General features: G+C 42.9%; 1 protein-coding gene across 5 annotated transcripts in view; it reads left to right on the forward strand.

Annotated features, from left to right (window-relative positions):
• neto1l (neuropilin (NRP) and tolloid (TLL)-like 1, like) overlaps positions 1 to 14833 on the forward strand; it is an 81116-nt gene that overhangs the window by 5387 nt on the left and 60896 nt on the right. For all 5 annotated transcript variants that reach the window (XM_066647054.1, XM_066648807.1, XM_066647815.1 and 2 more), the window contains exon 4: positions 431 to 679. In XM_066647054.1, coding sequence (XP_066503151.1) covers positions 431 to 679 — 249 coding nt within the window. The remainder of the gene's footprint in view (positions 1 to 430; positions 680 to 14833) is intronic.

Raw genomic sequence — 14833 nt, forward strand, 5'->3', positions numbered from 1 at the left:
ATACATCTGACAGCGTCCAAACTGTGCAGCGACTGATGAGCTACTGACTCTGACTTTACATCTACAAGGAGAACCAACGAGGGAGGAGTGTCTAACAGAGTGGACAATGAGTGGACACTGGGTGTAAAAACTCCAGCAGCACTGCTGTGTCTGATCCACTCGCAGCAGCACAACACACACTAACACACCACACCATTTAAACTGCCTTCAATTAGTTCCTTCCTTGTGATTTGAGTGGTGTGTGTGTGTGTGTGTGTGTGTGTGTGTGTGTGTGTGTGTGTGTGTGTGTGTGTGTGTGTGTGTGTGTGTGTGTGTGTGTGTGTGTGTGTGTGTGTGTGTGTGTGTGTGTGTGTGTGTGTGTGTGTGTGTGTGTGTGTGTGTGTGTGTGTGTGTGTGTGTGTGTGTGTGTGTGTGTGTGTTGCTGTTACAGCTCCCCCGAGACAGTGCATCGATCTCTTCTTTGACGAGAAGTATTCAATAGAGCCGTCATGGGAATGTAAATTTGACCACATCGAGGTGCGGGATGGTCCCTTTGGCTTTTCTCCAATAATTGGACGCTACTGCGGTCAGCAGAGTCCTCAGTACATCCGCTCCAGTGGACGCTATCTCTGGATAAAATTTGTGGCGGACGGTGAACTGGAGGCCATGGGCTTTTCCGCGAATTACAACTTCACAGCAGGTACTGTGCTTTCCTCACGCCTCTGATGTTGTTGCTGCTGCTGTAGGTTCCTCGATGTTTACATTCACAGGGAAAAAGCAGTGAAACGAAAAGGTTCTGTTGACTTTTCTAAGTGGAAATAATACAGATAAAGTGTGTCTGAGTGTTTTAATCCACTGTAATGCTATATTTTGCTGGATGCAGCATATTGGAGGAGAAAGAAAACTTGTGCACAAGTTATGGCTTGTTTATGTTTATTTTTTTCATTATGGAATACATATGGGGCCCGAGAGTGGTGCAGTGGTGTAAGCGTTGGTCATATTATCAGGAGATCACTTGCCTTGCATTGTGGGTGGGCATCTGTTGGCTGATGTGACAGATCTTGACAGTGGGTGCTCTGGTGCATTAAGCTGTGCAGTATCATTAGCAGCAGTTTGAAAAGAAGTGCTGGATCGGCCTCACATGTCTCGGAGGCAGCACATAACGAAATATTTGAGGAGAATATTTGGCAAGAATTTGCAAATAAACATACATTTGAAATAGTTAGATAATTCATAAATACACAAAAAATAAATAAAATACAACATCCATTTGTAAACTGTTAAAAACATTCAATTCCAAATCATTTTGAAGCATTTTTATTTGGCCACTTCATGATCAAACTTCCATATAAAATAAAGCATATCTGTATTTTTTTATATAGAAAATTAAACCCTTATTTTTTGTTCTTAATCGTGATTAAAAGCTCTCTGTTATGTTGTGTTCATTTATTTTCACTTAGAAACTTTAACATGTGTCATGTGACCAGCAGTGTGGGAGTTGGTGTCTGCTTCAGGGTTCAATGCCACCACATGTAACCACATTTCAGTAACCACATGGCCACACCATCCTACATAATAAAAGTCCTTGGGCAAGCCTCCTAGCACTAGATTAGCTTTCTTCGGTAAAATATATAAATGTATATGGCAGTGGGTTGGGGCATCTGAAAAAATGACATAAACATCAATGAAAATGATGTCCACGCTTTTCTGTGACTGTGACGTCAGAGCCATTAACACAGTGACTCGGTTTGTAGCCGAATTGATTCATTACAACACACTGAAATGTGATGTGGCAGCTGTTCCTTCGACTTATTGGGCTCCGTGGGAGAGGTTCGCTGACCTCTTGTGAATTTCTAATGCAATCAGTATCCACTCGTTCCGGTCTCAGCCTCTTGATTTTTGCTCCATGCTTCATATACGCTGTATATAACCTTCAGTGTGTTCAGGAGTGATCTCTGTCTGTGGCTGATGCTTGATTACCATAGACACATTTTCCCAGAAAGGACTAAACACTAAATTACAGCAGTTATACAGCAGTATTCTTTTAAGTGATTTCTATAGTCCACAAATAGTCCACAGATGTACCTCAGAATCATAAACGCCTCTTCAACTCACAGTGGCTGCTAGTTTGAGGGTCTGTTGGTTGAAATGACAGATCTGGGCAGTGTTTATTTTCATTGGGGACATTAATCTGTTTAGTTTAATTTAGCTTATAGATAAGAGAGAGTCAGGATTTGTTCAGTACAGGGTCCCTGTCACTGCACCCAAGCTATGGGATCCACACAGACCACAGGGACAGCGCCACCTTCTGGCCCCACCAACATTTTCAGCACCACCCAAGCTTCCCTGGGAGGAGTTCTCACATCCCTGTCCATCTCAGGTGTATACCAATTGTGAGAGCGCTGAGGCCTGATCAGCTGCAAGGCTTTATTCGTGACAGCACCATCTTTCCTGTGTTTTCTAACCTCTGTTCCTGGAAATGAAATTAATGGGTGATATGATCCAGTCTCAATAAAGTTCACTCAGCTTTAAATGCCAAGAAATGGATCCCATTGTAATGTATAACCTGTTCTTAATGAGGCTACTCAGACTAGAGCATAATGGCGCGTACAGCAGGCAATTCCTGCTGGCTTGGTGACTCTTGTCAAACTGACGATTTTGTTTTTTTCAGGAACATCATTGGCCTTTCGACGTTTCTAGCCACTGACACGTTTACCGTATAAGACTTGGTGATTGTTATGATTATTATCACTGTGCGACATTTCAAAATAAAGTGAGCTGAGTTGAATTTTAGGGGAAAACATGCTCTTCACACACTCCTTGTCAAATATTGCATCCGTTTCTCCCATGTTCGGATCGGTTCCTCCTGCTTTACTCGGTGGATGTTGAAAGGTGTGATATGTTCCCTCTTCTCCGCAGTGGAACACAATTCTGGTTCTTAATGAAACGTCTGTGACCTGCTTTGGTCCAAACCCCACGAGCCCCACAGCAGTGTTCTCCCCCTGTCTAAACAGCCCTGTTCAGAACGCCAGCTTTCAGCACCTGTTCCTTTAAATGATAATGAGCCGCTCGCTGTTCACCCCGACCCCGAGTGCACAGCAGTGAGGAGCGAGGAGCAGAAGCTCTGGTTTTTAGCCATTTTCGCTCAGTTCTCTTTCTTCTCTGTTTTTACTCAGTGCTCTTATTTCTCCGCACGCGTTGTGTCTGTTTTGTTGCGTTTAACCTCATCTTTGCACTCTCACATAAACGCGGGTCCAGTGCTTTGAGTGAACAGACTCAGACAAGGAGACGGGGCAATTCTAAAATCTCTCGTTTTATCCCATGTTTTCTGACTTAGGCAGCGCACAGACCACTGACTGGGTGGGTCTTGTTTCACAGTATGTTGGTTGGTGGGCTCCAGGATCAGTGTTTACTGTAGGCAGTGAACGTGAGGGCTATAAAGCAGAGTTGGATCAGGAAAGCGCACCCTGCTTCATCGGTAATAAAAACATGCCCAGAATCTGAAGTCTTTGGCTTTTACACCCGACAGATGCGTGGGTCTGTGACTGAGAAACTCTGCGTGTTCTTGCAGATCTGTCGTACTGTTTCGGAGAAGAGCTGCTCATCGCTGATCTTTCTAACAGCAGGTGAGAAGTGAGTGGTTTGTCACTCTGTAATGATGGGACTTATCTATTTCTCTAATTGGTTTTTCAAGTCAAGTCATGTGGATTTTATTGTCATTTCAACTATATACACTGCATACAGTGCACAGTGAAACAAAACAACTTTCCTCCAGGACCCAGCTGCTACATAAAACAGCTCACAGAGGACTGAGTGCAACATGTGCAACAAAATACCAGAAATGAAAGAAAAAAGCAATAAACAATAAATAATTGAGTGTGCTCCTTCACACCCAACTACATCATCACTGTTTAAACATATACATTACACAGGGAAAGGGCAGAAAATTTTTCAAAAATGCTTTCATAATAGTGCAGTAGAGAAGTAAACAATGTCATTTTGATGTGAGGTGGTTCACCGCAGGTTTTTTTCTAATAATTTTCTCTGCAGTTTCCTCTTGTGGAATTTCAATGGGTGGGGCAAAGTTTGGAATATGTGATGTCAGGTGTGCCACAGAACCAATCAGAGTTAGCGATACATTTACATCCCTCACCACTATGAAGACCTTGCTTTAAATGCATCCAGACTCTCATTTTCTCTGTTTTAATTCCGAGCTCTCTCATTAACATGAGTCCAGCACTATGACTGGACAGACTCGGATGAGGAGGCGTGGCAATTCTAAAGTCTCTGCACTTGACATCAGAAGCCCCATGTTTTCTGACTTGAAAACTGACTGGGTGGTCTTGTTTCACAGTGTGTGGGTTGGTGGCCTCCACATTAATGTGCACATCCCCAGTAAGGACTTACTTTTCCAGGCATAATTAAAGGTTTTACCGGTTGTATAAGTGCATCAGACAGATCTGTTGGGGGTGGGTGCTTCACTGTGGGGCTGACAGACTCAGGAAGAGGAAGCAGTAGCAGTGAAAAACTAATCGCTGGCGTTAAACACAAACCGTGTAATTAAAGCAACTCCAAAGGCTTCTGACACTTTGTTTACATTAGGATCCAAAGGTGCCACTGTGAGGATTTGGTTTGCTCTATTTATAAACGTGGATTCTTCAGATTCTGCCTTTGCTCTGAGTGGAATATTTATGCCAAGCCTAATTCTGTCCAAATTCTTATGGCCAAATATTTGTAGAAATCCCTTATAATAAAAGCTTTCTGCTGCATTACATGCACCTGTTTTTCACTTCTGTATCTCCATAGAAAATCATTGACAAATAGAGTGGGATGCTTTGGAGCAGAACTGGACGTTTATATTTCTTTAGATACACAGCTTGCTGACACTTTGGTGTCTCATGTCATTTCTTACTTTTTTGTGGAGCTTATTGAAATTCATCCAGATCGGGATCACGGTGAGTCCAGAGCCAACTCAGAATCATTATGAGTTGTGAGGCAGGAACCTGAGCAGTGGCTCAGTCCATCACAAGGCAGCACACACTCACCCAGTCATTCACACACTCACCCCTGTGGACAATGTCACACTCACCCAGTCGCTCACACCCACCCTTATGGACGATGTCACACTCATTCAATCACTCACACGATGCAGACTTGTGTACTGTGGAGATCAGAGTCACGGCTGTAAATCTTGAGAAGGAGGCTTTGAGAAACAATGGCAGAGCAGTTTTCAGGGAGAAAATATCTTGCCCAAAGAGCCTGGACTTATCTAAAGTGATCTCTGAGAGATTCATTATAAAGGCCCAGGTTTTATTATCGTCTATTTCTGAAGGTGCTGATGAAATTACAGAGTTTCTGATCAGTTTCGTTGAGTTTCGTTTCAGTCTTGGCAACGCGCAGTCTTCAGGAAAAAAAAAAATCCCTGCTAAAGAATTTCTGTGGCATTGCATTTCCATAATTAGTGAGATAAAAGTCCAGGAAATTCACTTCCCTCGATGTGTTCCCCCTCCAAAAAAAGTCCAGCATCTGCTGCTCTCCAATGCTAACACATGCTAATGCAGATGGCAGAACAGATGAATGAAAAGCAGCACTAGAGAGGACAGCGTCCAGACTGGTGCTTCCTCAAGGATTAATAAAGATTGTTAACCCCTTAAACTCCCAGGAGTCTTTTATTCTCACAGCTACAGAACTGAGTTTCATAGTGGATTCTGAATAATTCAAAGCAGATAATGAAGAATTGATAGTGGAGACTGAATAATCCGTAGTAGATGCTAAATGATTCACAGTGGATATTGAATTATTTAAAATGAACACAGAATAATAAGTAGTAGGTGTTTAATAATTCTTATCAGATACTGAATAATTCATAGTAGATGCTGAATAATTAAGAGTAGATATTGAAAAATTATAGTGGATAATGAGTAATTCACTGTGGATACTGAGTAATTAATAGTGGATAATTCATAGTAGATACTAAATAATTCATAGTGGATAGAGGATAATCCACATTGGATACTGCGTAATTAATGGTGGATATTGAATTATTTATGGAAGATACTCAATAATTAATAGTATATACTGAATAATTAAATACTAAATAATAACTAAATAATTCACAGATTAACTCACAGTGATGGTGTTGGAATTTTGGAAGTTTTGTGTGTGGTTGTTTGAGAACCCCTCATTGCTCACTAACAGCTCAACATAGCTGTTAGTCAACGTATTTCACACACAGACAACTGACAATGTCCGAGCCGACCTGAGATTAGACTGAGAGTGAGGTGTAATCTGGGGGAGTTCTGGTGATAAATACATGATTAATTGGGTTCGTTTTTCAGACCCAGAGCGGTGTGTGTTCCTGGACGTGATGGAGAGGATGGAGCTGCTGTGGATGGTCATGGTTCTGTCTGAATGAAATACAGCTGCAGCTTTGGGAAACCACAGGCTGCAGTAAATCTCTGGACGATGTGAGCTTGGGTGGACATTGTGTCCTGTGGCAAATTCTCAGACCTGTAACGTTTCAGCTTCTTAACATCAATACATGCAATTGATGTGTGTGTTTGTGTGTGTGCGTGTGCGTGTGTGTTTGTGTGTGTGTGTTAGGGATGGGCAGTATCCACATTTTTCATTCTGTCATACCGTCTTAAAATATTAACAGGGTATATGGTATTACTTTGGGGTGGGGGGTGGTGGGGTACACTGTGGGTCTAACAGGCACTTGTGATCTAGCACACCACCGCAGATGATTTTCCAGTGAACCGAGGCTCAAATCACACACATATTTAGAGCTAAAGCCTCATACCTGTGAGCACAAAGTTGAGTGAAGGGTCTTCTGTGTATTTTGTCAGTTTTCATCTTCATTCATCTCTCTTTTAACCCAAATTCAGCGCTAAACTCACAACTGCAGTTAGGGACTAGGCTTATGTTTATTTCCCCACCCATTTTCAGAGTGTGAGCTCCCACAGTGTGAACGTCTCCTCCCTGTGGCTCTCTTAAATGCACATAAATTAACTTTAAGGCCTTGTACTTAAAGACACAGGACAGACATTTGACGCAGCTCACACATGTCATAAATACCGCCCACATTCTGAGATACTGTCCAAATCTTTAAATACAGTGGTATATGGTGTTACCTTTAAACCACCCAAACCTAGTGCGTGTGTGTTTCTAATCACTCGGTCGGGTCTAAAAATTGTATAATAGTTTACCTTCACAGTTCTCTCCGCTGTTCATATTCCATCCATCCATAGCAGCCTCTGTGCAGCATGTAATATCAGAGAGAATAAAGAAACAGTTCTTATAAAGAAAATAAAGAACAGCTGGAAAGCAGCTCCTTCACAATAATATGATACGCCATAGATGGAGGGAGTGCATTTAATCTCCTAATTCATGGATTGGGAGTAGTATTAGATCTGAATCACTCTAATGAGGTTTGAGGTCAGACTGGGCCACGAATCATCCCCCTGTTATTGAGCTGTGATGGATTCAAACTGGAGGATTGAAAATTTTAAATTGAAAGGCTGGACCCTCCTTGCTTTCAGGGGAGAGTGAGATTGAAAGGGAATAACAGCCAAGGCTCTGGGTTTTCCTGGGCTTCTGTGAAGCCTCGGAGCGTGCTGATGTGTCAGACATGGATCATACTGAAGAAACTATTTCACTAGGTCTGGAATTTGTGGCATTTTATTGCAATCTCATGCTCACTAATGCTTTAACTGGGCCAGAGGAGGCAGAGCACATGAACGAAGCAATGCTACATACTCCCCAAACTGTGAAGATGTGAAAAAATTTACTTTTTTACGGCTGTGACACGACTGAAGATCCACTTCTGGTTCCTTAGAGCACCTTGAAGTGAAAACACTAAACATAACATTTCTTAAAAACTTGCTTTAGCACATTCCTAAAGTCTTGTAAAGTAATTTATGTTACTTTTTTTTCTACATTAAATGCTTAAAAATAAATAAATTAGTTCTTAAAGTGGTTATTCTATTCCTATTGTATCCTAGATAGTTGCTATGGTGATACTAGGCATTTGTTCCAGGTGGTTGCTAAGGTGTTGCTAAGTCATTGGTAGTTTGTTTGTTGTTTGTACTAGTTATTCTAATTGTTTGCTAAAGTGTTGCTAAATCGATTATATGATATTAAAGGTGGTTGCTACTGTGTTGATAGACCATTGCTATGGTATCCCAGGTGGTTGCTATAGTATCCCAGGTGGTTACTGGGTTATTATATAAAAAGTTTTGTTAGGAAGTAATTCCCAATAAATCTGTAGCCATACCTCCAAAGACACAACAGAAAAATCCTTTACATACTGCTGTATTCCTGCTCCATATGTGGGTAATATTGACTTATTTTTGCTGTTTAGGATAACTTAAGGTGGAAATTCTTCATTACCGAAAGTGCTAAAAAAATTCGGGGTTACAAATGAGTTTCTATAGTAATTCAAATAATAATTGAATAAAATCTTGCAGACAAGTTAAACTTCAGCAACATACAAACAACAGTCGTTATTTTCCCTCAAACAGACCTTTCCACCTTAAAGGATGCAGAATTTAGAACTGTTTTTCCCCACAATCCTAGATGTTGTGGCAGCATGTCAAAATCCTAATGAGTGTGGGATGCATGTTAACTGTTATCATATGATGTTTGTGAGCGGCTTCGATGGTGTGAGGAAAGAAAGAAAGAATGTTTTATGTTGTATTTCTTTACACTCCACAGAGGAGCATTTCTCAGCTGCTGTAAACTCAGCCAGAGGCATCGCAGCATAAATTCCATTTGAGAAGCCCAGACACGGTGAAAAACAGCAGAACTGGCAACCCAACTGTAGAACAAGGGCAACTCTTTCTCTTCTCTCTCACTCTCTCTCTCACACACACACACACACACACACACACTGCAGCCTCACCTGCATAAATGGTTACACAGTCCAGGCTAACCCTGTTGGGTGATGCTGAGGTCAGGGTTCTGGGGCGACCAGGCCGTGGCTCCTGTATGTTGTTTGTGGTTTGAGCAGTAGGCTTCGGGTCACTATTTTGCTGTGAATCTGATTATGTCCTGATCACATGATTTATGAAGGATATTGAAATTAGTTTGTAACAATCAGCATTTATAATCACTTCAGTTAAAGACAAATCACCAGCTCCAGATGATTTGTACACGCCCCCAAACTCACACTCATCTTCCACAGTGATTGATGATTGCACACGTACTTCGTAGAGGACATGCTCCACACAGAACTGTTCCTGGGAATCTCTGGAGTCAGCATGGCTTTCGACCAACTCCCTCCCTCCTCTCTCTCTCTCTCTCTCTCTCTCTCTCTCTCTCTCTCTCTCTCTCTCTCTCTCTCTCTCTCTCTCTCTCCCTCCCTCCCATGAGTTGGGGACATGGGGATACAATGCGGGGTTAGTGGATATGTATATACATATCCCCCACCACACATTCTAACCCCATGTCCCCAACTCACCTTCTCTCACTTTCTCTAACTCTTTTCTCTCTCTCTCTCTGCCTCCATCCCTCTCTCTCTCTCTCTCTCTCTTTTTTTTCTTTGTCTCTCCTTTTGTGTCCCCATTTTACCCCCACTTTATCTCCTCTCTCACCTCGTTCTCTCGTTCTCTCTCTCTCTCTCTCTCTCTCTCTCTGCCTCCATCCCTCTCTCTCTCTCTCTCTCTCTTTTTTCTTTGTCTCTCCTTTTGTGTCCCCATTTTACCCCCACTTTATCTCCTCTCTCACCTCGTTCTCTCTCTCTCTCTCTCTCTCTCTCTCTCTCTCTCTCTCTCTCTCTCTCTCTCTCTCTCTCTTTTTTCTTTGTCTCTCCTTTTGTGTCCCCATTTTACCCCCACTTTATCTCCTCTCTCTCTCTCTCTCTCCCTCTCTCTCTCTCTCTCCCATGAGTTGGGGACATGGGGATACAATGCGGGGGTAGTGGATATGTATATACATCTCCCCCACCACATATTCTAACCCCATGTCCCCAACTCACCTTCTCTCACTTTCTCTAACTCTTTTTATCTCTCTCTCTCTCTCTTTTTTCTTTGTCTATCCTTTTGTGTCCCCATTTTACCCCCACTTCATCTCCTCTCTCACCTCTCTCTCTCTCTCTCTCTCTCTCTCTCTCTCCCCGCTCTCTCTCTGCAGAGAACCCTACACTGTCTCAGTGTTTGGGAAACCCATGCCAGCCACACTGCATTCACCCCTCCTCCTCCTGAGGTATCAACCTAGCGAATTTTTCACTGTGCCTTTCAGGATTGAACCTTAGTGAGTGCAGCAGGTTGAATAAGTTTAAAAGCCGTGTTCCTTCACAACATTAGAAACAGAGCCAGCTTTAAACACAATATGATTTATTTTCATTTTTGAGACTTCAGGGAGTCTCCTCCACCTTCACCACAGTGCAGCCCCCTCCTGAACGATGCTCCAGCTGCCAATCCTCAGGGCTCCAGTCCCCTCACTACACACCCGCAAGAGGAGACCAGAGGGAGGGACTGAGTGGTTTATTGAAGACAATCAGGAGGAAAGAGGGAGTGACCACAGAGGCAGATTTAGCCGGACATTGGGTCGCATCGAGCCTGACTCTGTTCTAGAACTGCCCCGGGGTTTTTATTGATCTCAGAAGGGACCTCGGTTTTCTCATCTGAAGGACAGCACTGTTGTGACATTGTCCCACACACTGCACCCAGGCATTGGGATCCACACAGACCACAGGGAGAGCCCCTGTGTATTTGTATTCAGCAGTGTGCTATCAGAAGGGTAAAATAAATAAATAACATAATTTTGTCGTGGTGTCTTAGTCTGACGGTTGGGATGGTTTTGGCCTTTTTTATTTTTACTTAGTAATTAATTAATTAATTAATGATTATTTTTTACTATATATTTATTTATTTGCTTTTTATGTGAAGCCTTATTTTCTTCAGGGCGTTAAGGTCGTAACATTTATTTCACAGCTGATTTCTCTGGATTGTTAATCTCATGATCTGGGATGAAGTGCTATTTCAGTGTGTGTGTGTGTGTGTGTGTGTGTGTGTCTGCGCATGGTCACCTCCATTAGCTGCCTTTCACTCTGCCACTTCCCATTAACTGTGCAGCTCTGGAAACATCAGTTAAAATAAAATGTTCCCAGTGGAAATATTAAAAACCTTTAAAGGGACACTCTGCGTTTTCAGCCTGGTCTCTATTGGCCTATGTTGCCAAAATGATGTGGACACCTGTTAATTGAGCGTCAGACGTGCTGGGGTGGTGTTAGCGATCGAGAATGAATCAACAATGTGGCTAACAGCCAAAATATCCTCACAGCAATGTTCCAGCTCCTCGTTTAAAGCCTTCCCCGAAGACTTTCAGTGCAGGAAAGTGGAACGCCCTCCTGATTAATGTCCTTCCTTTCAGAAAACTGGACACACAATGTATCATGATGCGAATGAAATCTTTCAGAGACGTCTGTAAATGTTGTGATATGTTTCCTCCGTATCCCGCGGCTCTAGCATGAGCTCTGTTCATTTTTGGGGGATTTACTTTTGTCCCTCTCGCCCACACAAACACAACACAGAGCGCCGCACAATGCTGCACTTCCGTCTGCGATTGCCAAGTTCAATTAATCACCAGCCGCTCGCCTGCTTTTATTATTTTTAGCCCTTGAAAACAGGCGGCCGTTCTGGGAGACGGGGGGGAAATGGGGAGAAAGGGACAGAAAGAGAGAGGAGAGGAGTGAGAGTGGCCTGATAACAGTTCTGGGCCAGTGTGCTTCCCCAAGGCTTCTCCCTATCTGAATATTCATTGAGTGGAATGGAGCCGGTGTCGTTTGTTAGACGACTAACTGTGGGTTTCTAACAGAAAGGAGCCAGAGAAAGTGCAGAGTGTCTGCCTTATTCAGCAGGAAATACAGGAATACAAATTTTTGGATGTTTTTCATGTTTCACGCTGGAATGTGAAAATAGATTTTGCTCTCCTCCAAACAGATGTAAAGCCTATAGCACATTGCATTTATTCATGAAGACACATGTATCTTTTGGAGTGATGTAGTTTCAAGCTGTGCTTTACACCTGGGAGAGTCATCTCAACTAGCCTCGGCTTCATCTCCACATGACGCTGGAAAATCTAATAATGTATCAGCTCCACTGCTGTGTTAGTGTGTGTTGTGCTGGTGCGAGTGGATCAGACACAGCAGGTGCTGCTGGAGTTTTTAAACCCTGTTTCCACTCACTGTCCACTCTGTGAGACACTCCTCCCTCGTTGGTCCACCTTGTAGATGTAGATGTAGATGTCGGTCGTCCTCTAGTGCTTCATCAATGACGCAGGATTTGGTCGGTGGACTGTTCTCATACCAGCGGTGATTCTTGAGGGCTCATTGACCGGAGAATTACACTACACCCACTGCAGGGCTGCCGCTATTGTCTAAATGCTGCAGACAGTGTGAATGGACTGACCCATATGAGAGAGACTGCTCAATGGTTTTGTCCTCTTTTGTCCCCGTCTAATGCTGCAGCTGATGTCATTTACGATCTCATTTAGTTTAATCTGGCGGAGGAATCGGTCACTCAGACGTCCGGCTCCATTTCACTTAATTACCGGCTTGGTGGAGGTGATGAATGACCCTGGAGTTAGATTCTAACACTGTGGCCCAGTGTTTTCCAGCTGGAGTTTCCTTGGACTGCTGCATTAGGTCTTTTCTCTGCTCGGAAAACACGCAGGACTCAAGGAGGGTCTGTTCCTCAGCAGATTGCCTTAGTCAGGTGTTTTTATGCATCAGGAAATCACCGCACTGTGCTGAACAGGAGGAAAACACTGCCGTAGAACTGTCACCGAAAGCAAAACCCAAGAAACTTCCTCTTTAGATTCTTCCTTTAGTGAAGTGCTGACTGTATTAAATACCACCTGCTTATTAAGGCTTTTCTTATTTCATAAAAGCGCATTTAAGGTGAAATTTTATAATTGTTACTACGTCTGTGACCTGCTTTGGTCCAAACCCCACGGGCCCCACAGCAGTGTTCTCCCCCTGTGTAAACAGCCCTGTTCAGAACGCCCGCTTTCAGCACCTGTTCCTTTAAATGATAATGAGCCGCTCGCTGTTCACCCCGACCCCGAGCGCACAGCAGTGAGGAGCGAGGAGCAGAAGCTCTGTTTTTGAGCTGTTTTCTCTCAGTTCTCTTTCTTCTCCTTTCTTGTTTGCACAAGAAACAGACTGTGTTGGGTCTTGTTTCACAGTGTGTGGGTTGGTGGACTCCACATTTACACATTAATGTGAATATGCACCGTAATTTTGTAGTCTACTCCCTGGCACATTATAAACTGTAATATATTGTGTAACTAACTGTGTAATTCATTATGTAATGAAATATAAACCAGTTAAACTAGCTCTGAATCTAGATGTTTGACTGTTAAGGCATGAATAAGTGAATGAACTCTACTGGATCGATTAAGATGATTAGTTCTGCTTGAGCTTTCTGTGGGATTTCATCAGCGCAGTGATAGATCTTCTCCGATCCCAGGGTCTTGGGCCATCTTCTGCCTCTCTCTTTTAATTCCAGAAAGATCACAGATTACAGCTACTCGGTTAATAACTGCTTTTCGTACAAAAAGCCAATTTATGACCGTTAACAATTTTCTAAAAACGATAACGTTATCTCCGAATCACAGAGACGTTTTTATGGCGCTCAGCTGAGGCGAGACTTACATTAAGACCGGCTCTGGAGGTCGGATATAAATACTCCTCTCTGTAATTTAGATAAGCAATAAAGGATGGAGGCTCAGTGGAGTGGGGTCGAGTAAGGGATGTGAGGGGAGGGCACAAAAAAATAAAAAAGAGTTGACAGTTTGCAAAACTTATTCCTAAAACGTTGGAACACTAAATAAAGGCAACAGAAAAACAGAAACCAGGGATCTGTAAATCTTTGACCAGTAAGGACCTAAAAAATCCTGTCTAACTTCATCGACTTCATAGTTTTCTGTAAGGGTTCCCTTGCTTTGGAACAGCTGCTTCCAGAAACGCTGGACAGTGTCAGATTTAGACACAAACTCTTAGATACTTAGATACTGACACTCACTCACCACTTTATTGGAAACACCTCTCATTTGCATATGAATCCATTTGTCATTGGTGCAGAACCCCTGTGGTCAGATAACGGCCAACTTCAGTGGAAGTGTTTCTGATAAAGAGGCCAGTGAATTTACAAATAGCCAGTGAAAACACTGCACTCCTTCTCTCTCTCTCTCTCTCTCTCTCTCTCTCTCTCTCTCTCTCTCCCTCTACTCTGAGTCTGATCTGAACAGTTTGTGTCTAACGCAATGTGCAAACATCACCATGTTTCTCTTCCATCCTCTTGAGGCTGTGTGTGTGTGTGTGTGTGTGTGTGTGTGTGTGTGTGTGTGTGTGTGTGTGTGTGTGTGCGCGCACGCTAAGGTAGAATATCAAAGTCAAACTGGATCCTGAGCCTTTTAGACTAAGATCAAAGGCATCCTTTCAAGTGACCGTAAAACTCGGACATTAGTGCGCCCGCTTTCTCGCCGTGTTTCAGCGCAGACGGCGAAGCACGACGATGTGTTATTGTCACTGTCATAAATTACATCACAATTACATCAGAAATTACACTTTCTGATTCCCACTTTCTCTCTTTTCTGCTGAATTTTTAATGGCCTTTCCTTCTTATCCGACTTTTAGACATGGACCGCTCACCTGCGTTCAGGTCTGATCTGGTTTCTGATGAAGCCCTGGCTCTAATTCTGTTCTGCAGAGATGTGTTTGGCTCATAATTTACAGTTCTCCAGCAGAACCAAATCAGAGATGAAATCAAAAGGTACAACTCATGAGAACTGACCTCAGAACCAGACTCAGGATCTAATTCTGATTTATTTACAAAGTACCAAAGGAAGT

The sequence above is a fragment of the Hoplias malabaricus genome, chromosome 1 (assembly GCF_029633855.1).
Source record: "Hoplias malabaricus isolate fHopMal1 chromosome 1, fHopMal1.hap1, whole genome shotgun sequence".
In the NCBI taxonomy this organism is placed as follows: Eukaryota; Metazoa; Chordata; class Actinopteri; order Characiformes; family Erythrinidae; genus Hoplias; species Hoplias malabaricus.